This window comes from Galeopterus variegatus, unplaced genomic scaffold (assembly GCF_000696425.1).
Source record: "Galeopterus variegatus unplaced genomic scaffold, G_variegatus-3.0.2 Scaffold4401, whole genome shotgun sequence".
Classification (NCBI taxonomy): domain Eukaryota; kingdom Metazoa; phylum Chordata; class Mammalia; order Dermoptera; family Cynocephalidae; genus Galeopterus; species Galeopterus variegatus.
Window position 1 is genome coordinate 124,810 of NW_007730512.1, and position 22,936 is coordinate 147,745.

The 22,936-nt window shown below is 37.5% G+C and overlaps 1 protein-coding gene and 1 pseudogene across 1 annotated transcript in view; both read right to left on the reverse strand.

Annotated features, from left to right (window-relative positions):
- Positions 1 to 74: 74 nt before the first annotated feature.
- Positions 75 to 22,936, reverse strand: part of LOC103603018 (melanoma inhibitory activity protein 3-like) — a 34,847-nt gene continuing 11,985 nt past the window's right edge. The window contains 13 exon segments of the mRNA XM_008587486.1: positions 75 to 562; positions 653 to 708; positions 1,590 to 1,667; positions 1,670 to 1,697; positions 1,804 to 1,926; positions 2,618 to 2,722; positions 2,902 to 2,973; positions 3,991 to 4,101; positions 4,185 to 4,262; positions 4,524 to 4,612; positions 5,341 to 5,362; positions 8,736 to 8,830; positions 8,833 to 8,869. Of these exon segments, the coding sequence (XP_008585708.1) occupies positions 365 to 562; positions 653 to 708; positions 1,590 to 1,667; positions 1,670 to 1,697; positions 1,804 to 1,926; positions 2,618 to 2,722; positions 2,902 to 2,973; positions 3,991 to 4,101; positions 4,185 to 4,262; positions 4,524 to 4,612; positions 5,341 to 5,362; positions 8,736 to 8,830; positions 8,833 to 8,869 (1,092 nt within the window). The 3' untranslated portion in view covers positions 75 to 364.
- LOC103603014 lies at positions 16,697 to 17,661 on the reverse strand (annotated as a pseudogene).

Here is a 22,936-nt window from a genome sequence, read left to right on the forward strand (position 1 = left end):
TAGAACATTTTCACATGTCAGATGTGGAAATCCTACTACCTACTTCGCTGGAATCATGATTAAGGAAAGAGGCCAATCTGAGTATTGGCAATGTTTATTGAACAGCAAAACAGTCCAAACGGTCCCATAATCAGGCTGTTATCTACTGGAAACTGGTTCCAACCTAATAACCTTCAAGTTCATGAGAATTTTGCTTCCAATAGAGGATGAGTTAGTCTGAGAATACTGAGAACAATTAGAACATCTAGAAAAAATAGAATGTGCTTGAAGGTATCAGAGAGCTAATAAGGCAGGAAAGATACATGTGTATGGCCAAGATCCCGTAGGAAAAAAGAATCTCAGAATTAGAAGGAAGACTGTCATTTTAAGCCGGCGGGAGAGAACAACAAAGCAGAAAGCCATTCCTCGTCTTCCCAATGATATTTTGTATCTTTCCAATATGTGGTGTTTTCTTTTCAAGAAGCAACCTACCTTGCAGGTTCAATTTTGTGGACATGGAGGCTCTTAGCTTAAATTGTAAGAGTTTTAGATCCTCTTCAACTACTGATATTGTAGTTTGTGTCTAAAAAGTGCAGAAGAGAGAAGTATTCTTAAAAGTGAGGCGTTGTAAGAATCCACAAGCACTTATGTGACTCTATAAAAAGGATTATACCTGAGAGACGCCCATCATCTGCTTAATTCGAGTTTTCATTTTCTCATTCCGGTTACCTAAAAAACAGAAGGCTTTAATTGCTTTTTCTTCCCTTGCTTTTTTGACTATATTTTCTCGACCTCCCCCAAACTAAACAATTAACGTGTTCAAATACTAAAAGAAAAAACAAATTAAACAATAGAACTAAAGAGACTAATTGAGTTTTAAGAGAATTACAAATATAATTTAAAAAGTAAATTCCCAGTACATACAATAAAAGTGTTATCCATGCTGTTTTTGAGCAAGAATATCTGAGATGAAGCTCTGTCTTCTCTCTCAGATCTCTGCTTGGGTAAGTGCCTTATTTTAGAAAGTGTCACTCCTGTGTTCTCCCCCAGAATCTGTTACCAGGTGTGGTTTAAAACACCCAGTAATGCAAGCAATAGCCAACTTGGGAAACTGTGTTTAGAAACATTTTCCTCATCTGTAAACACTGCTATCCTATATAGCCTCCACTCTCACAGCCTAAGTTAGTTTATAGCTCCAACCACCTCAGTACTCTTAAAACTGGTTGTAAGCCTTAAAACCACAGAGCTACAGAGACGAGTATTAAAATCTTATGCCATCTCTATGAAGCTGAGAAACAAGTTTCTCCTATTGCATGTGTTCAATACTTAGAGGTATAAAACATGACCAGTACAGTTCCAGTGCGTGTTTACTAGTTCTCAATGGGATGGGGTGGGGGGGAAACTTCAGTGTTCTTTGCATTCCAATTGATATATCACACCCCAGCAAACCACCTCTGCCCATTGCAAACAGAAATATATAGAAATCCAATGATATGTGTCTATGACTCTAAAGCTTAAGAGGAAATTCTGCCAGCTGAGAAGCAGCATCAGTGTACTAAATTAAAGACAAGAAGGCAACAAGGGGTTCAACCTCCTGAGACTGATCTTACCTCCCACCTCTCCATTTGCTAATTCATCTGACTAATTTCCTCCTTTATTTTGACTCTCAGATTCAGATTCATACTCTGATTCAACTGTGTAATGCAATTAGTCAAACCCTAGAAAAGAAGCAAAAGGGGATCTGTAAGAGCCTCTCAATTTTAATTCAGCAAATTTCATGAGAATTCATGAGAATTAAGCATGTATTCATGAGAATGAACTTACATTAATATTATCATCTTTGTGAGTAAGAGCTACTTCTAAATCTTTCTGAGACTTCTTAAATGATTTGATTTGCTCACTGAGTTCAGCATGTGATTTACTCCAGTCTCTGATATCCTGCTGCAACTGAAAAGTCAAAACATGTCAATTCCTACAGGTTAGGGCTTTTGCACTGAAGACATTAGAACAATGTGAATGAGACTGGGAAGTAAGAAACTAAGCCCCTCCCTGACCTGTCACTATCGGTTAAGACCCTTGCTGAGGGAGAGGGGAGAGTGGTCTTAACACTCAGAGCTATAGCATGAACACCAAATCTGTCAAGGAAGTTGATCCAGTTCACTGCATCCTTCAGAAAATTGCAGCCAATTCAAATAACTCACTTCCAGTACGAATGGAAGAGCATGTCCTATCATCTCCGAAGTCCAGACTCCTGATTTTGTAACCTTCCCTTGGCCAATGAAGCAGTTAACTAGTCGAAGAAGTGTTAAAAAATACCTAATTCCTTGGTGTAAAAAGCCAATCTATTACACCTTTGAAGCTACTGAAGTTACTAGGTGGTTAATGTTTGATAAGACAAAGACTGAACACTCTGATAGCAACAATAAATTGTACAGAAGAACAGGAACTCTGGAACAGATAAGAATGTAGACATGCACTCAGTTCTTGAAGCATAGATTTATCTTTGCATATCTAAGAACAGAATTCTGCATGCTCATTTCATGACCTTAAAAACCAGTCTGAGAAAAAATATTCATGAGGTAATGATATTCGATTGTCTAGTTTACATGACCTAGGACATCCATTTTTTTTTTTTTACGTGCTCTTTCTTCCTCTTAAGCCTAGCATTTTCTTCTTGAACCCGGTGGCATTCAGACTTCACCTTCTCTTCACTAAGCTTATCTTCTTTAAGAGCAATTTGAACGTAATGTTAAAACATTCCTATCAGTGAATTAATTCCAAAGGACAAGCACGTTACACTTTTCTAAACAGAAATAACGTAGTTTTCATTTTCTGCATATTTTAGCACACATCAAATTTTTGCTCCTCAACAAAACTAAAACATACTTTTAACTATTCCGTAAGAATTGTAGTCAGCTTTACCTCTGAAAATTCTGAAGCGTTCATGGAGATAACATTGTTTAACTTCTCTATAGATTTCCTGTTTTCTAATATCTGCCATGTGGAAACAGAACACAAAACATATATTAGGATTTTAGTAGAAACATCAGGATATATGCCAAAAAGAAGAAACAATAACAAAACATATCCCAGTGCCATCCTGTATGTTTCAGGTAAAAGCATGTGAACCAGTTTTGGCACAAGGGAAAAATCAAGAACTTAAAGTGGAGACATAATTGAGGGCAGAAATATTTTATGGCATCCACAGCGTTCCTGGTTATGAGGTAATGTAGTAGATGACCAGACAGAAAGGCGAAAGCAAAGAAAATGAACAAACTTTCAAGTAAACCAATTCAAATCAGTAGTTTCTTTCTAGTGGTTGGGAAAGTAAGCAAGCAAACAAACAAACAAACACAACGGCAGTTTAAAAATTCTCTTGCCTGAATTAAAAATGGCAGGATTTGAGGGAGAAAAGATAAATTTCACATACAGAAGAAATTCCAAACAATTTATGGAGATACTGGCTCTTCAAGGAGGTGGGGCATAACTCTCACCTCTTGGACTGTGGGTAACTTCCTTCCAAAGAGTCCAGTATATAAAAGGTGGAAAAATAGTAATTTTATAGCGGAAAAACCTGGCAAGACGACCTTTGCTAGGTGGTCAAGCTCAACTGCCTGTATGACATACAGGAACCCTCTCTACTGTCTTTGCAACTTTCATGTAATACTAAAACTAAAGTAAAAATTTTACTGAAAAAGAACTTACAAAACAAAATATAAGGACTGTTACAGTTATCACAGTTACAGTTTCTTAGTGGCTCTACATGTTTCAGAGGACAGAACCAAGTAATATGAAAATTACCCAGAGCTGAGGACACAAATACTTCCATAAAACCACTTTAAGTTATATTAGTCCTTAAAATTCCACAAAAATGGACAGAAGTAGGTTCAACTTCTCTGACTCTCACTCTTACTTAAGATAAGAGCATGGAAAATACCGTGTTCAACTCATGCAGTACACAAAATATTTCAAAAGCCAAACTACAGTAACACTTAGCAGCAAAACTCTTACCAAGTCCTGATTCCTGACAGTATGTTCTCTCTCAGATTCTAATGTAACACGAAGACTTTTAGCTGTGTTATCCAGAATTTCACTAGTTTTTTCAAATGTCTTGATTTTATCCTACACAGATATTAAGATTGGTAATAATTACCCATTACATTTACTTTCCTTTTCAGAATGTAATCCCAAGAAGGGAATTTTACCTTATATTTAATCGCTTCATCGTGAAGAATCATATTTTGTTTCTTGGTTTCTTGAATATATTTCTTTGATTCCTTGATCTATATAAAATACAGCATTCAGAATTCAAAAATATAAATTATAGCTCTACCAAGACTAATTTACAAATAAGCAACCCCTTTCAGAAGGAAGCAGTGCTTTACACATATGATGACTGCTTAAGGTCTGAATGGTTGGTAGGAAATAATAAGAAAAAATGATTTAACAATACTACAATAACTATAAATTTATAGTAAGTATAAAACATGTGGAAATAATTCAATTGGGAAAAATGGGGAACAAAACTAAAAAAATCATTATACCTTCTGTTCATAATATGACAACTTTTGAAGAAGTTCTCTATTTTCTCTTGTTATGCTTTTCACCTTGTCAGAAATTTGCTGTTCAGTGACTAAAAAGGGGGCAAAAATCAATGAGTCACTAGATATATTAGCAGCAAAGACATGTTATACGGCACTATGAGGAAAAAGAACTTCTTTTTAAAACTTTTATGACTTTTTAAAGAGCAATCTGCAGTTAACAGCAATAAGGATATAAAGATATTATTAAAATTTAAGAAAAATATTCTTATAATAGTATCCTTATTCAAATGAGACTCTAGTTTAAATATATTTGAAAAATGGAAAATATAGTAAAACATTATAGCTTATTGTTCCTCTCTGCATGAAGCAGATTTCTTCTCAGAAAGTGGGATCCCTTCAAATACATGTCATTTAAAATGAGAAACAGAAAGAAAATGCAAATATATTGATTGATATTCCTATTCCTTTAATTATCTAGCTTAATAAGTATTTCATGTATTGATTAAATCATTAGCACAGGAACGTTGTTCACCTGTAATAAATCTGCACTGCATCAACACTTAAAGTCAGGCTGCCCCAAATTAAACTAATCATCTCTCTACTCCCACAATTTATTCTTCCTCATCTCCTATCCATTGGTATCACCACCATCTACTCCATCATCCAACCTAGCAACCCAGGAAAACTAAAACTTTCGGGAGCTAATAAGTCAATCAGACGTAAGAAGTCATTATATCTTCTTCTAGGTTATACAAAACTAAACAAACACCAATACAGAAGAAACAGTACAAAAGACAAAATGTGTCTTAAATTTTACCTTGATGAACTCTACTTTTTTTCTGGAAGAGAAATAAAATTTGATGTTAAACATTTTATTAATAAAAATATATAGTTCGTAATATAATGGTGAAAAGTCATAACCAAGTGAGAGTTTAATAATGATTTCACTCAGCATAAGGAATTCACAGGATTTTAAAAAAGAAAAGGTTAGAAAGAATTTCAAATTTAATTGGTGGTGATACTTCATAAAGAGTCTCGATAGACAAAAGCACTAAGGTAAATATACCTTGCAGTTAAAGATATGTTTATACATCTATTAAATAAGCACCAATCTTACAAAATGAACACAACTTTAACAACGCTAATGGCTAATATTTCATAATATACTAATGCTTATTTACCTAATGTCATTTATTTAATAACCCCAAATAGCCAAGATGAGGTCTAGAAACAATGATAGTTCCAAAAGACTCTGAGGAAACAAAATTAAAGGCATAATCTTTGTACTAAGATATGCCTCTTTCATTCACCAGAAAACATCTTTGAAATCTTATTCGAAGTTGGCTATTGGCTGAATTTAGAAATACTTCTGGGCGTGTTGTCCCTTTCAGTCAGGTTTGGGTCTTTAAAAAACATGACCTAAAAATATTACCAGAGCTTCAAAAAGAGCTCTGGTCATCCTGGCTAAGGGAGCAGAGGAAAAGGGGGCAGTCATCCATGTAGATGTCATGAGACGAGTTGGGATTAGGGTCACCATTGCAGGTCTGGCTGGAAAAGACCCAGTACAGTGTAGCCGTGATGCTGTCATTCATCCTGATGCCTGTGTTGAAGATGCAAAAAAACAGGGACCATATAATGTGGTTTTCCAGGAGGTAATCTGGGTGCACAGAATTTATCTGAGTCTGCTGCTGTGAAAGAGACACTGAAGGAATGAGAAAAGAGGAAGGGCCTCATAGCTGCCATCTGTGCAGGTCCTACTGCTCTGTTGGCTCATGAAATAGGTTTTGAAAGCAAAGTTATAACACACCCACTTGCTAAAAACAAAACGATAAATGGAAATCATTACAGCCATTCAGAATCGTGTGGAAAAGGACGGCCTGATTCTTACAAGCAGAGGTCCTGGGACCTGCTTTGAGTTTGTTCTTGCTACTGTCGAGGTGCTGAGCAGCAAGGAGGTGGCTGATCAAGTGAAGGCTCCACTTGTTCTTAAAGATTAGAGCAAAAGAAGTTGATGGTGAGTTAGAGAAATAGGCCTTATAATCCATTCTAACTGTGTTCACTTCAAACAAAAGATGACTGGTTAATGTGCTGAGAAGCTGTCATTACTGCTTTTGTGAAGTGTAGCTGTGAAGTAAGAACTCCACAGAGATTTCTCAGCCTACAAATTGTGTCTGTACATTTCTGAACTTTGTCTGCCAAATAAACAGGCATTTAGAAAAGAAAAAAAGAAGAAGAAGAAGAAATACTTCTTATGAGTTAGATCATTTAATTTTTCCAGGCCACTATAAACAGTGATCATACATCTGAAAGGGCAGGGAAGACTGCTAGAGCAAAATGCAGAAGTGACAAGAGAAATAACAGCTAACATCTTTCTAAATGGGCAAAAACTAAATTACCCCCTGAAGACAGCTCTAAATTTACAGGATAATAAAATCTAAGCAGTAACTAATTAAAAAAAAAAAACATTACTACATTTCTTTAGAACTCCAAGTACATTTCCTCTTTCAAATGTTATAAATGGTGATGGGATTTTCCGTCCAGTCCAGAAAATCACCCATGGTTTCTCATTATTAGTACAGTATCTAAACAACACTTGCAATAATGCTGTTCTAGGAAAATGCATTCAGAAAATTCCAACATGGAAGGAAATGACTATTTCTGTACTGTCACAGCCTAGCTAATGAGAGAGTAAGCTTCCTTTGCTCCCCTTCAGCAAAACTAAAATTCACGTAGGGACCACGTTTCCAAAAGGCAAATGCTAAGGCTGAGAAGCAACAGGGCAAAGAGACTATATAACCTTGTGCAAATCAAAACAGTTGTTAGGGTATTTTTTAATGTGAGAAAGAAGAGTAGGAGATATAAAATGTTTTCACCTTTTTCCCTTCTGTTCACACTTTTATTCTCCCTTTTTCCTTTTATCTGAGGAAAAACTTCATGAGGCGAGAGAATCCAGGCAAAAGAAATCCTTCTTTTAGGAGCGATTTTACAATCAATTGGGCAAGGAGAGGAAACTTACTGACAATAATATGTGCAGTGTAATATAATTAAGAAACTAATAAAACAACACGGTACTCAGTTTTAGAAAGAATTGCATTCAATGATTTTGACCACGTTAACTGTTAAGTTCCAAATGAAAGCTTTCCATTTGCAAAGTTTATTTACACAGAATAATTTCCCCCAATTCTGTGAAACAACTGTGAAGCAGAATGACATACAGTACGATAAAAAGTATGTATGAGTATGCACACATATACTTATGTATGTCTGAAAGTCAAATTCTGTACAGAAAAAAAGGATATAAAAATTTAATAGTGTCTGAAAATTATGTAATCTGTATTTCCAAATAAGATATTTTCTGAGCACATGATCAAATCAGAAAATCTGGCAAACACATTTCCAAATAAGATATTTTCTGAGCACATGATCAAATCAGAAAATCTGGCAAACACTTGTACATGTAAGAGGAAAAAACTGAAAAATTACTTCATCTCGTAGATGTAAGAATTTTTATCGTTCTGTTGTGTTTCCTTGCAGCATTTTTTGTGTGTGTGCAAGTGTACATACGTGTTTTATATAACACATAGTTTACCTATACTTTAAAGTCATGGTTTCTGCTTTTTTCCACCTCACGTTAAATTGTGAGCACTTTCTGTGCCTTAATGTCTTTGAAATATGTAAAGCCACCTTATATCCCATTATATCGATATACAATAATTTAACAATTCCCCTACCATAGGGATCATTTAGGTTGTGACAGGTTTTCAGTCTGATAAGTACTTTTCCACTGAATGCCCTTGTACATGATCTTTAATGCATGATTGGTAATTTCTTTAGGACAAATAACTAGACATGATATTATACTATATAAAAGGATATGACCATTTGTAAGGCTTCTTATACATATCACTAAACTACTTTTCAGAGTGGCTGTATGAATTCCCAATTCTACTGATAGTGCATACGTGCACCCTCCTCATTCTTAATCTTTAGGTTTTAATATAAGTGATTCATAAATTGAACTTTGCCAATTGAATTTATACATGTTATCTTGTTCACTTAAGTGTAAAACACAAATTTTAGAACACTTTTATAAGGTTAGCTTGAAGTATAATCATTAATTTGCATTTATGTTACTGAAAAAGAAGCAAATAAAAGTGCTAGTGATTATAAAACATCCCTTGCATTTATGAGTTAAAGTATAAATTAATTTACTCACAACAAGACAGTTCTCCAGAAGAATACACCAAATGAATCAATTCCCAAGAAGGCTGTAACAAGTACAGGTTCCCATGGCAGTCCATAAAATCTTGCCCAGGCTGAACATCATCAGGTAATGTAGCAACAAACTGAAATAGACATCTTAGAAATAATGGGAAGCGTTAAACAAATTTTCAATAATGCACTCACAAAGTGTCAGCCATAGAAATTCTATGCCAAAGTCCTCCAAATAACAACCCCCTCAAAAAGCTTCAAGAGCTCTTAGTGCTTCAAGAAAGACAGGATGTTGGCAGTCTCGTTTCTTGTTTGACTCGTAGTGTTTTTAAGTATTATCAGTCTGAATGTCTTTAAGTTGAGCATATATTTCGTTAGTAGAGACCCTGCCACATCATTTTGTCCAACACATGGCTAGAGTCCCTATGCATCATACTTTTCTCTTGGTTAAGTGGTTCTTATTACTTTATAAAAAAAAACCACGTAAGACAAAAAATTTAAATATAGTATAAGTAATCAACATTCATGGCTGCAAATAAAACCAATATGATGGTCATGGATGTGTTATTCCTCTCAAAATTTAAACTTTAATTTTATTCTACTCTTATGTAAACAAGGACACATGCTAAGTCAGATAGCTCCTGGTAACTGGTCTAGATAAATCCTGAATTTACCTGTCTTCTATAAAACTCAGCATCTTAATTTTAAATGTTTCCTGGGAGATAGTCCATTGAACACCTGCCTGCTCCACACTGTTTTTGCTGCCCTCTACAAGTACATGAGTTAACTACCATACTGACCCCATCCCTCAACAGTGCCAGGGGTTACTGGGAAAAGACCCGCTGGCTCTCAGTGTTTGGATAGTGGCTTTAAAGATAACACAGCACCTTTCACTTCTAACTGTTCAGTAAGAAATGAGGAAGTGATGAAACTTCAAATACACTCCCACTAGCCTCCCTAAACAGCACAGCAACATCCTGCGTGCCTCGGGCCTGACACGCTCCATTTCCTTGGCCAGTTCGTTCAGGGCACCCACTCTGCTCAGAACTCGTCCACCCGCCTGCCAAAATTGGGGTCCCTCCGTGGGAACGGGGATCGTCACCTCCAGCAGCTTGGCTGTGAGAGCTGTGTTTATCAACAACAGGGGTCCCCAAAGCGCCCTGTCCAATGTGGCAATAGGCACAATGGCAGCGACTGCCAACATCGCGTATGGATAGGTAGTGGGTGAGACGCTTCCCTGCTGAACGGCACAGGATGCGTCTCCTTCACTGCCTCTTGTCATGGAGACTGTCTCGCTCAAGGAACAGGACTCGTCTCCTTCATCATCTCCTCTCATGGAGACCGTCCTGCTTGTGGCATAGGACTCGTCTCCTTCACCATCTCTTCTCACGGAGACCATCCAGCCCAAGGCACAGGACTTGTTTCCTTCACCATCTCCTTTAATGGAGACCGTCCTGCTCATGGTAAAGGACTCATCTCCTTCACTGTCTCCTCTCACGGAGGCCATCGGACTCAAGGCACAATACTCATCTCCTTCACCGTGTCCTCTAATGGAGACCGTCCCACTCACAGCACAGGACTCGTTTCCTCCACTGTCTCCTTTCATGGAGACCATCTGGCTCAAGGCACAGGGCTTGTCTCCTCCACCAGCTCCTCTAGTGGAGACCGTCCCGCTCATGACACAGGACTCGTCTCCTTCATCGTCTTCTGTAATGGAGACCGTCCGGATCACAGAGTAGACTGAAATGCATCTGCACTGCGGCCAACTCTTCGGCCACCGAACACTGAGAACACTGTAACCACGGTGATGATAGTGAACCCTGGAACACTGTGAACACGTCAGACGGCGCTGCGTGGGCAGCCGAGCGGAAGCATCCAAGCAGGGGGAGGTGAGGAATGGGGCTCTCCCACCGTAGGAGCTAAGAGAATGGTCGACACAAGGGGCTGGAATGAGGCGGCCAGTCGGCTACTGGGAGAGGACCATGGGCCGGGGCCAGGGGACAGGAGGAAGGCAGGCCTCTCCAGCTGCCCAGAGCTGGCCCCTATGTCACAAAGTGCCGAGACTCCCAGCCACCATCCCGTCCGGACAGGAAAGGAGCGGCCCCGCACCCTCCGTCCTCTGCTTACTCCGCCCCGCCCAAGCTCCAGCTGCTCATGTGGCCTACCATTCTGGTGACATCCCTTTAAAAAAACCTTACCCTGTGCGTCAGGTGTCATGCCATTATCACCCCTATGCCAGTGGGTCCAGTTCTAGGTCCCGCATTTTAAGGTTACTTGACTCATGGAAAAGGACAGGGAGAATGAATGGTCTGGAAATCACTTTCCAAAAGTTGAGGAAACTGGGGACATTTACACTGCAGAATGAAAAAAAAAAGCATTTGTAGATCTTTAAGGAGATGTCTTCAAGTTGAGTCTTAAGTCAATTTAGAAGAACAATGAAGCATGAAGCAGGGAAAGCCTAAGGAGAAGAGCAATGAAGGGCGCAGTGAGAGGGCAGGGCAGGCCCTGTCATTACTCAGTCGGGTAACAGCCCAAGGACACAGACTAACCACAGGATGGGACAGAAATCCAGAATCAGACCCCAGTGCAGTGGACATCTGGGATACAATAAAAGGCAGCTGAAGAAAAACAGGCTTTTTTTTTTTTTTTTTTTTTGACTGGTAAGGGGATCACGACCCTCAGCACAGTGTTGTTGGCACCACGCTCAGCCAGTGAGCACACCGGCCATCCCCGTATAGGATCTGAACCTGCGGCCTCGGCACTATCAACCCTACACTCTCCCGAGTGAGCCATGGGGCTGGCCCGAAAAACAGACTTTTTAATATGTGGTATTGACATATCGAGATGATCATATGGAAAATGATAAAATTGATCTTTTTCTCATTGTTCACAAGGATAAATTCCAAATGGATCAGAAACCTGAATGGAGAAAATGAAAATGAAAAAGTGCTGTACTAGAAAAAAATTTCTGTCTCATGAATGGGGAAATCCTAATTATGTCTCAAAATCTAGGAGCAACAAGGGAAGAGATTTGTAAACTTGATTACTTAAATATAAAAAACTTGCCCAGTCCCCCACCCCACAAAAATTGCAAAATAAGTAAAATTTGACGGTGACAACCTGAGAAAATATATTTGTAACATATTAAAAGGGATTAATATTTCTAAAATATAAAAAGCTTCACCAATATGGGCCGGCCTGGTGGCGCACTGGAGAGTGCGCCGCTTGGGAGCGCTGCGGCACTCCCGCTGAGGGTTTGGATCCCATGTGGAGACCGGTTCCCGCTCACTGGCTGAGCACGGTGCGGGCGCAACACCGAGGGTTGCGATCCCGTTGCTGGTCAGTAAAAAAGACAAAAAGGAAAAAACAAACAAACAAACAAAATCTTCACCAATAGAGAAGAAAGTGGCCAGCAAACCTATGGAAAATGGGCTGAAAGAATGAATAGATCTGGGGAAAGAAATAGAAATAGCTTGTAGACATATGGGAACACACTCTGTTCATAATAAAAGAAATACAAATAAAGCCTACACTGAGACACCATTTCTTTTTTTTTTTTTTTTTTTTTTTTTTTTTTTTTTTTCTTCCCAAGCAGCGTACTATCCAGTGCGCCACCGGGCCGGCCCAAGAGACACCATTTCTCACGTACCTTGGCCAGATCCAAATATCTGACAACATATGAGAATACTTCCAAAAGTCTGTGGAAAAACAGAATTAAAAGATAATATGAATCTTTCCATAAGCTTTTTGAAGTACCCTGTACTCTGCTGGTGAGAGAATGTGGTGGAAACAGCCACTCTCATGCATTGCTGATCACTATGCAAAATGATACAACCCCTATGAATGAGAATTTTGCATCACCCAAAGTTACGTGTGTATTTACCCATTGAGTCAACAATCCCACTTCTAAAGCTTTATCTCCAAGATACGGAGGAACAACGAATGTTGAAAATATATATGAACAAAACTATGTTACTCCAGTATTATTTATAGTAACAAGACTGGAAATAAAATTTCCATCAATAAAAGCGACACTGAATAAACCAAAGAATACTGTGCAGCTATAAAAAAGAAACAAAATAATTTTATATACTGTTATATATAAAATACAGTTTCCAGAATATTAAAAAACAAAACAAAACCTGGCACTTGGTATAATCAGTCTTTCAAATTTTAGCTATTCTAATAAATGTGTAGTGGTAACTCATTGTGGTCTAAATTGGACAATTAGTGATGTTGAGCATTTTAAAATGTGCTTCTTTGCTACCCACACATCTTCTTTGGTAAAGTGTTTATTTTACTGGGTTATGTTTTTCTGGGCTTTTTTCTTAAATGAGCTTTTAGAGTTCATTATATATTTTCTATACAAGTTCTTTATTAAACAGATAATGTGTAGTAAATTTTTCCCAGTCTGTGGTTTGTATTTATCATATACTTTGAAAAAGTCCAAATTATCAACTTTCACTTTCATGAATCATGCTTCTGATGTCAAATCTAAGAAATCTTTGCCTAACCCAAGTTCAACAAAAATTTTCTCTCGTTTTTCCTACAAGTTTTATAGTTTTAGGTTTTACATTAAAGTCTATAACCCATTTTGAATTAGTTTATGAATATGACACGAGGTATGGGTGATTTTTTGCATGGAAATAGCCAATAGTTCCATTTGTTGAAAAGACATTCTTTTCTCCATTTAATTGTCTTTCCACCTTTGTCAGAAGTTCATTGCCAGATATGTGTGGATCTATTTCTGGATTCTCTATTCTGTTTCAATGATCTATTTTTCAGCTGTCCTGATTACTTCTAAAGTTTTGAAATTATGTAATGTTTGGGCTACTCTAGGACCTTTTTATTTTCCATAAGAACTGTAGAATCAGCTTCACATTTTCTATTAAAAAAAAAAAAATCCTGCTGGGATTTTGAATGGGATTATGTTGATTCTAGTGATCAAACTCTGGATAACTGACAGCCTAACAATATATTTAGTCTTCTGAATTATAAACAAGGTATATTTCTCTATAAATTTAGGTCTTCTTTAATTTCAGCAGTATTTTATAGTTTTCAATGTATATGTCTTACACGTTTTTTGACATATTTATCTTTAGGTACTGCATTCTTCTTGGAAATTTCTTAAAATTTCAGTTCCCAATTATTTATTGCTAGTATATAGAAATAAAATTGCTTTAGATGTAAATCTTTTTCTGTCAACTTTACTAAATTCCTTTATTAGCTCCAGTAGCTTTTTTGTAGGTCCCACCAGATTTTATGCATAGATGTTCATGTTTTCTGCAAATAAATAATTTTACTTCTTCCTTCCCAACCTGGATGATTTCTTTTTCTTACCTTATTTCTTTTTTCTTACCTTAGTGTACTAGCTCTTCCCTTACTGAACCTCAGCATGACGTCTTATAGATGTGATGAGAGTAGACATCCGTGTTTTGCTTTCTGATTGTGGGGAAAAGCATTCAATCATTCACCATTAAATATGATATTAGCTGTAAGATTTTCATAGAGCCTATTTAAGTTCTATTCCTAGTTTGTTGACTTTCTTTTTCCAGCAGTAATGCATGTTGGATTATTTTTTCGAATTCTTTTTCTGTGTCTATTGAGCTGTACATATGGATTGTCTTTTCTAAGTTTGTCAGCATGGTGAATTACACTGATTTTGTTTTGTCTTTTTTTTTTTTTTTTTGCAGCTGCTTGGTACAGGGCTCCGAACCCTTGACCTCAGTGTTATAACAACATGCTTTAACCAACTGAACTAAGTGGCTAGCCAGTTTAATTAATTTTTAATTTAGACACATTTGTACATATTTATGGAGCACAGTGTGATGTTTTAATACATGTATAAAATATGTAATAATCAAATTATGGTAATTAGCACCTCAGACATTTATCATTTCCTTGAGGTGAGAGCATTCAAATTCTAGCTTTTTTTTTTTTTTTTTTTGTCTTTTGTCTTTTTCTGTGTCCGGCAACAGATTGCAACCCTCAGTGTCGCCCTTGTACCGGACTGGGGACCGGCAACGGGATTGCAACCCTCGGTGTTGCTCCCGCGCCTCGCTCAGCCAGTGAGCGGGAACCGGTCTGTATGTGGGATCCGAACCCTCGGGCAGGAGCGCACCACGCTTCCCAAGCGGCGCACTTATCCAGTGCGCCACTGGGCCGGCCCAAATTCTAGCTATTTTGAAATATATAATATATTACTGTTAACTAGAGTCACCCTACTGTGTAATGGAACAGTAGAACTTATTCCTCCAGTCTAACTGTAACTCAAATGTTAGATGAAAGTTGCATTCTTGGGATAAAAGCTATTTGGTCATAATGTATTTTCCTTTTTATATATTGTTAAATTTGATCTGCTAAAATTTTGTTTAGAGTTTTTGTCCCTATGTTCATGAGAGATACTGGTCTGTGGTTTTTTTTTTTTTTCTTGTTTGTCTTGTTCTCATATCATAACACTGGTTTCACATGAGATAGGAAGTATTTTCTGTTCTTCAATTTTTTAGAAGTGTTTGTGTAGAATTAGTATTATTTCTTCCTTATAGGTTTAATAGAATTTACCAGTGAAGCCATATGCACTGGAGCTTTCTTTGTGGAAAAGTTTTTAACTATAAAGTCAACTTCTTTTATACTTACAAGGTTACTGAGGTCGCCTATTTCTTCTTGAGTGAGCTTTTGCACTTTGTATATTAGATGGAATTCCTTCATCTAAATTGTCCAGATAATTTGCCTAAGGTGTTTGTAGCGTTCCCTTGTTTTCATTGAATATCTGTAGAACCTAGGGTGATGCTCCTCAATGACTGCTGATATTGGTAATCTGTGTCGCCTCTCTTTTTCCTGATCACTTTGGCTAGAAGTTGATCAATTTTATTACTCTCAAAGAACCAGCTTTTGGTTTCGTTGATTTTCTCTATTTTCCTTTTGTTTTCTATTCCACTGACTTATGCTCTTACCTGTATTATTTCTTTTTTTCTCCTTACTTGGGAATCAGCTTATGCTTCTTTTTCTAGTGTGCTGTGGTGAAAACTGAGGTCACTGGTTTGAGATTTTCTTTTTTCCTAATATAGGTAGTGCTATAAATTTCCAAGCAGTGCTTTAGTGGCATTGTACAAATTTGACATGTTGTGTTTTCACTCTCATTCAGCTCAAAATACTAATTTCCCCATTGACTTTAACTCATAAGTTATTTAAAGTGTATCATTTAGTTTCCAAATATTTGAGGATTTTCCAGATTTTTCCATTATTGATTTCTAATTTAATTTTGTTATGGTCACAGAGCATACTTAGTATGCTTTGAATCCTTTCACATTTATTGAGACCTGTTTTATGGCCAGAATAGGGTTTATTTTGGTAAAAGCTCCATGTACACTAAAAAGAATATGCATTCCACTCTTCTACAAATGTCAATCGTATTAAGATGGTAGATGATCACACCTTCTAGATCCTTACTGATTTTCTATGTATTTGTTCTATTAATTATTCAGAGGTGAGTATTGAAATCTCTAATCATAATTGTAAATTCATTTTTTCCTGGTAGTTCTATCAATTTTTACTTCATGTATTTTGGCTTTTTGCTTTGAAATTTAGAAACAAATTTTATTGAAGATCTGAAATACAATTCCTAAAATATCAACTTTTCCACAAAAGCTTGGTTACACAATAATGCATTGCCTCTATCATGTTAGAATATGCATTAGAATCAAATACAAAAACCATTAAACAAACCACCATCCTTCAGCAACTTAAACAAAGATACTATACGTAAGAAACAACATAGATGGACTTGTAGACAGGATGGGCTGTTTCCCTTCAAGCACCATTTTTACAAAAAGAGCACAAATGCATGGGTTGTCAAGTATATACATTAAGTTGAATCATTTGGCACTAGGAATCAGGGTATTAACTGGGATTAATCGTGCATTAATTAGCATGATTAATCAGGGCATTAAATCAGTAGCATTAACACATATAGAAAATTTTGTAGTGTCAAAGGGATAGAACCACCAGCGTTCAAGGAATATGGTCAACTAGGCTAGGCAACAAAATGTTTTACTGAATGTTTATTCTTTGTCGAATTACTGCATACAGTAGCAGCAACTTTGAAATGAGAAAAAAAGCTTCCAATCCTTGTGGAATTCTTTCCCAGATATTCTTGGAAATCATGCAAATAGCCCAACAATAACACAAGGCTCTTCTCATCAAAGGGTGTATATACCAACATTGCTCCCATTCCTACAAATAATCTCAGTAGGTGTGGCGCTCTGTAAACCTATGACATTGCTGCATCAGGGTGAGTTGAGAGGATTGCAGCATACTGGAGCCTCTCAAATTTGTCGAGCAGCTGAGTGCCCAACATCACGTTGAAATATTCTTTTATTCCTGCCACAATTTCATTAACTGCATATTCCTTACTATCGATGTTTCCCTGTGATTTCTTGCAATTCACATACTCTTCCAGAATGGCATATGTTTTTCTTAGGAGTTGAAAGAGCTGCTTCTGCCTAGTAATTAAGTCCCAGTCCTCAATAAGCCATGGTTTTAACTCTTCAAGAATCTTCATTTTAACTTCCATCCTGTTCTTAAACACCACTTCACTTTCAACAGTATGGTCCACATGGGTCCTTTTCTTCCAAGGGGACCATGAAGTACTTCACTGGCACTGCCACCGTCTCCATTTCCAGTAGTCTTCTGTTTGTTTTTTCTTGTCTTCCTCATGGATCCTGAAGGGAGGTTCTCTGCTGAGCGACCCCCCACCATCATCCTGGGAAAGCTGGTTCTAGATGCCTCTGCTGTGGACCAGCTGTCTTCTTTCCTGAACAGGCCCTTCTCATCTTCTCCGAGTGTTGCTAGTAGTTGGTTTTTTGAAGTTGTTTTCTTCCACAAATTGTTGTCCATGAGTTAGAGAACTCTGCTTTCTGGAACTCATTCAACCCTGTTTTTATTCCAACCAAAAATCTTCCTTCTTTTCCTTCCAAGAACACCTAGTGATTTCCCAGATGGACTCTTATAGAACTTCTGGGATGGTCTCGAAGGATGAAGTAGGAGACACAACCTAGAAAGGAAAGCAGGTTCTGCAAAGAAGATGAACTTTTGTGAAATCATCCAAGATTCTGCAATCAGGGACGGTTCTGCAATCAAGATCCAATCTGATCCTTACTGTACAGCAAACTTAGCTTTTCTGACGGTGACCTGAAATCCAGTTCTTCCCAGCAGCTGATGTGTGATCTCTGCTGTTCCTACAACTGCCATAGCCTGCTTCATGTATTTTGAAGGTCTATTATTAGGAGCACAAACATTTAGAATTGTTATATTCTCTTAATTCACTAACTCCTTAAAGAAACAGCTTTCTTTATCCCTGGTAATATACTTTGCTCTGGAATCTCCTTTGTCTGGTTTAATATAGCTACTCCAGCTTTCAATGGACAAGTATGAGCATGGTATATGTTTTTTAATTAAAGGGTGTTCCTGGTAGACATGTAGTTGGGTCATGCTTCTTTACCCAACCTGACAATCTCTGCCTTTTAATTGGGGTATTTAGACAATTTTCACTTACTGTGATTATTGATATGGTTAAGTTTAAACTGAGCATCACCTTTTCTTCCATTTTCCCCATCTGTTCTCTGTTCCCTTTTCCCTCTGATTCTGCCTTCCCTTGGATCACTTGAGTCTTTTTAAAGACTCTAATTTATTTCCTCTGTGGGCTTATTAGCTATAACTTCTTGTTTTGGTTTTTTTTTTTTTTTTTGGTTGTATTAGTGTTTATAGTATATGCATCTTTAACTTAATCATAGTCCACCCTCCAATGACACTGCACTACTTCATGTCTATAATAAGAACTTGATTGTGGAATATACTACATAGAGCATATGTACTTCACAGGACCTGTTTTTCCTAAGCCTTGCAGTTTCAAATATTGACCTTGCAAGGACAGGAAATTTTCCTCAGGGTATAATTCTCTGTTGCAAGATAAGGATTGTGGCACAGCAGGTTGCTGGCTCAAAAGACAGACTAGTTACTGATTGTTATGTAAAGATACTGAGAGATTGGTGTTAAGGAATGTTTGCTAAGATCAAACTGTTGTTGATAGGTCCACTTCCTTGTCTACTGGAATGTCATCTGGCTTGTCTCACTGAAAGTTACCAGCCTATACTGTTAAACTATAACCCCACCTGTGTCTCTTCTTGTAACTTCCTGGTCTGGAAAATAAATGCAGGAAGAGAACCCTAATTGGTATTAATTTCCCAAAGAAGGGATGCCTCTCTCTTGAGGGTCCCAAAGGGAGATTAACCACTTCAGGGCCTCTCACTGCTCAGTAGAGATGGGCTTTGAGTAATCCTTTGCATCTCCATCACCCAGGGGAAGTGGGGTGACAATTCCGTGGGGGGCAAAGCAACAATTGATGATAGGTAATACCATTTCCCCCCCTTCTGACCTTTATACTATAGGCATATGTTTTACTTTTACATATTTTCTAAATCCCATGTACACTGATGTTTAAATAATATGAGAACGGTTTTATATATTTACCTATGTTGTCCTCATTTCTGGCATTCTTCACTCCTTTGTGTAGCTCCATAACTTCCATCTGTTGTTATTTTCCTTATGCCTAAAGAACTTCCTTTAACATTTCTTTTTTCTTGGTGACTGCCCCATATGTCCTTTAACATTTCTTATGGCAAGTGTGCTACAGAATGCTTTCCGCTCTTAGATGTTGGAAAAGTCTTTTTCTCAACTTTGGTTTTGAAAGATATTTCGCTGGGTATGTTATTTTAGGTCAATAATATCATTCTTCAAATATACTAAAGGTATTACTCCACTGTATTCTCTCATGCCTTGTTAATGACGAGAAATCCAAAGTAATCCTTATCTTAGTTTCTCTTTATGTAAAATGTCTTTCTTTGGCTGTTTTTGAGATTGCTCTTTATCACTTGTTTTGAGCAATTTGATTATGATAAACCTTGGTGTAGTTTTCTTCATGCGTCTTGTGCTTGGGTTTCATTGAGCTTCTTAGACCTATGGGTTTCTAGTTTTCATAAATTTTGGAAATCTTTCAGCCATTTTTCCTTCAAATATTTTTCTGAATACCTCTTGTCTCCTCTTCTACAGGGATCCCAGTTACATGTAGGTTGGATTCCATATCCAGCCACGATAGCTTTATAGGTACTGTCTCTACTCTCCAGTTACATTAGGTTGCTTAAAAGTGTCACACGGCTCTGACCTCCAGTAGTTTTGTCATACTCTTCAGCTGATCAGTACTGTGCTGAATGCTAAAAGGGGACCCTTCATAGATCTCCAGAGTTTGCTCGGCATGTAGCTCTCTCCTCCTGGTTCTCCACCCTGTGAATTCCAGCTGCCCTGGTGTCCGTGGACTCTCAGCACCATCTCAGCTCAGGGTGTGCACTGGCTCCACTTGGCTCTTTTCTTCTTTGCCACAGCCTGGGAACTTTCTTAACACTGTAAGCTGGGACAACTGTACTCACAGTATTTTTTTTTTTTATCGTTCGTAAATTACTGTCCTTTGTTGCCTGATGTCCAGTGTCTTAAATAATGTCATTTTATTTATTTTGCCTGTTTTTTTCTTTTTAGTTGTTTCATTTGGGAGGGCAAAGCCAGTAGCTGTAAAGCTATCATGGCTGGATATGGAAATCATTTGCTTATTTTAAAATTAATTAAAAAAGTTACCTGTAGAGAACGGTAACAATAGAGTGAATGGAACTGGGACAAAAGCTAGAGTTCTCCGAATACACCTTGTTTTACAAATTGACTTTGGATCTTGTAACTATCTTAGATAATTATTAAACAAACAAACAACAAAACCTTTAAAAGCAGGCTCTGAAACTTGAAAGAAAAATGAAACCACCTGTGTATCAAGTTGGTAGCAAGGCCACATAAAAGAGTATTTTTCAAACTCACCCTAATGGTATATATCTTAAAGACAAAGGAACTGCTAAACAGTTTTAAAATATATTCAGTCACATACTGTTTGTGGTAGTGTTGATATATGTATTTTTTTTTCCTTTTTTGTCTTTTTTCATGACCGGTATCGGGATCGCAACCCTTGGTGTTGCGCCCGTACTGCGACTGGCAACGGGATCGCAACCCTTGGTGTTGCGCCCACACCGCGCTCAACCAGTGAGCAGACCGGTCTCTATATGGGATCTGAACCCTCAGCGGGAGCGCCGCTGCACTCCCAAGCGCCGCACTCTACCGAGTGCACCACCGGGCCGGCCCAACCTGTGTATTTTTAATACTCGTATGACTATTGTAAAATAAGGTAAATATATGTTGCTGTCATTGAAAACTGGGATTTCCATCATCAGAGGAAAAAAAATACTAACGTTAGATGAAATAAAAATCTCTCTAGCATCCTGAATTTTGATTGGAAGTAACCATATGACATTATGATGAATATTCACATAAAGTGCCCCACATATTTCCTAGCTTTGTCCTCTGAAAAGGCCTAGAAATGATGGCCAACTCAAAAGCAAAAAGCAATCTCAGCACCAGAATGTAGTCTCTAAATATCATTTCCCGTTAAAAGGAATAAGGGCTCTTTAGAGAAACAGTTCCTTCAAGATCTTGGTAGGAAATGTACAAGATGAGCTGTGATCATCTTGTTATACTAGGAGGCAAGGAAGGTCACAATGACCAATAGATGGTGACAAAAAAAGGGCCCAAGAGCCAAGCTGAGGAGGCTCCCAGTAGCCAAAGATGAGAGAAATTGAGCATCACTAAGAATAATCAATATCCTTGATTGGACTGAAACACACCAAAGAATTTTAAATCCATAACATCATAATGAACATGAGAAAAAAACAACAAAAACCGCCCTTTGAGCGTCACTGGATAATGCCAGGAAGACAACTCATTGTTTTGAAAGTAGTTTAAATTAAGAAAAAAAAAAAAATTACCCTGCCTTAACTACACAAACTAGATCTCAGTGTAGAAAATAGTTGATCATAGTTTGTCTTTGTAGCAGTATCCCAGACTTTAAATGAAGAAGGAACAATACAATGAGACCATCACCATTTTGCACCCTGTAATATATTGACAGGTCTAGTCAATGTCACCAATGACGACTGACATCAGAAAAAATAAATAAAAGAGCAACAGCCAGATGTTAAGTGTTTCGTGATTCTTGTCAAAGAAAATTAAATTTGAATCTGACTACTTTCAATCCTCCCACTGAAAGTGACTAGAAAACTTGATAAAATATATGAAAACAACTTTTTTTCAGATAGAGAACAAGCAGCACACACCTGTGATCCCTGAGATAAGGGAAACAAATACGCAAGCCCTGCGACCACCCACCTTTCTCCCTGGAGGCACTTTCTAGACCTCAGTGCAGGGAGGGGAAATGCAGGCAGAATACATCAATCCCATCACATGAGGAAGCTGAGGTTTAAAGTTTCTTGTTTTGGCCAAACTTCTAAATGATGGCTTTGGGATTAGAAACCAGATCATCCTGGTTCAAAACCCATGCATTTTATAGAACGATAACAGCAACCACTGTGGAGGTGGCAATCAGAGTTTGGGGAGACTAAGGTGCCTGAAATACACAGGGAAAGGCACCGGAAAGATGGGACTACAAAGGAAAAGAGTTTCAGACATCTGCAAGGAGTTCTCCTTCAGTTCTGGGCTGAATTTTAAGCAATACCTGTGTAGGGTAATTATATCAATAGATACATTTTAATTATATGTAATTTATATCTGAATAAAGTTAAGATACATATCAATCTATTACAACATCTGGACCTCAAAAGGATCCTAATTTGAACAAGAACAATTTTTAAAAGGAGAGCATGATGGTTACCAATATTATGAATATATTTAATACCACTTAGCTGCACACTTCAAAATGGTTAAGAGAGTAAATTTTATGTTATGCATATTTTAGCAAAGTTAAAAAAATGGAGGTGGGGAAGAAAGGAGGAAAAGGGATTTTGGATATGCCAAATATCTGGTGATATTAAGGAATTATTGTTAAGTTGGGTGATGGGCTCATGGCTTCTCTGCTTTAGCATGTTTGAAATGTCCCATGATAAAATGTTAAAAAAATTTAAGACATAACTTCAAATGTTTAAAGGCTCACTGTGTAAAAAGGGAATTAGATTCTAAAGAAGAAATCACGTGGAAGAAAATTTGGAGTCAATAAAAGAATGAAGTAGCCAGCAGAGGAGTGCGTACGTAGCCTTGGAAAG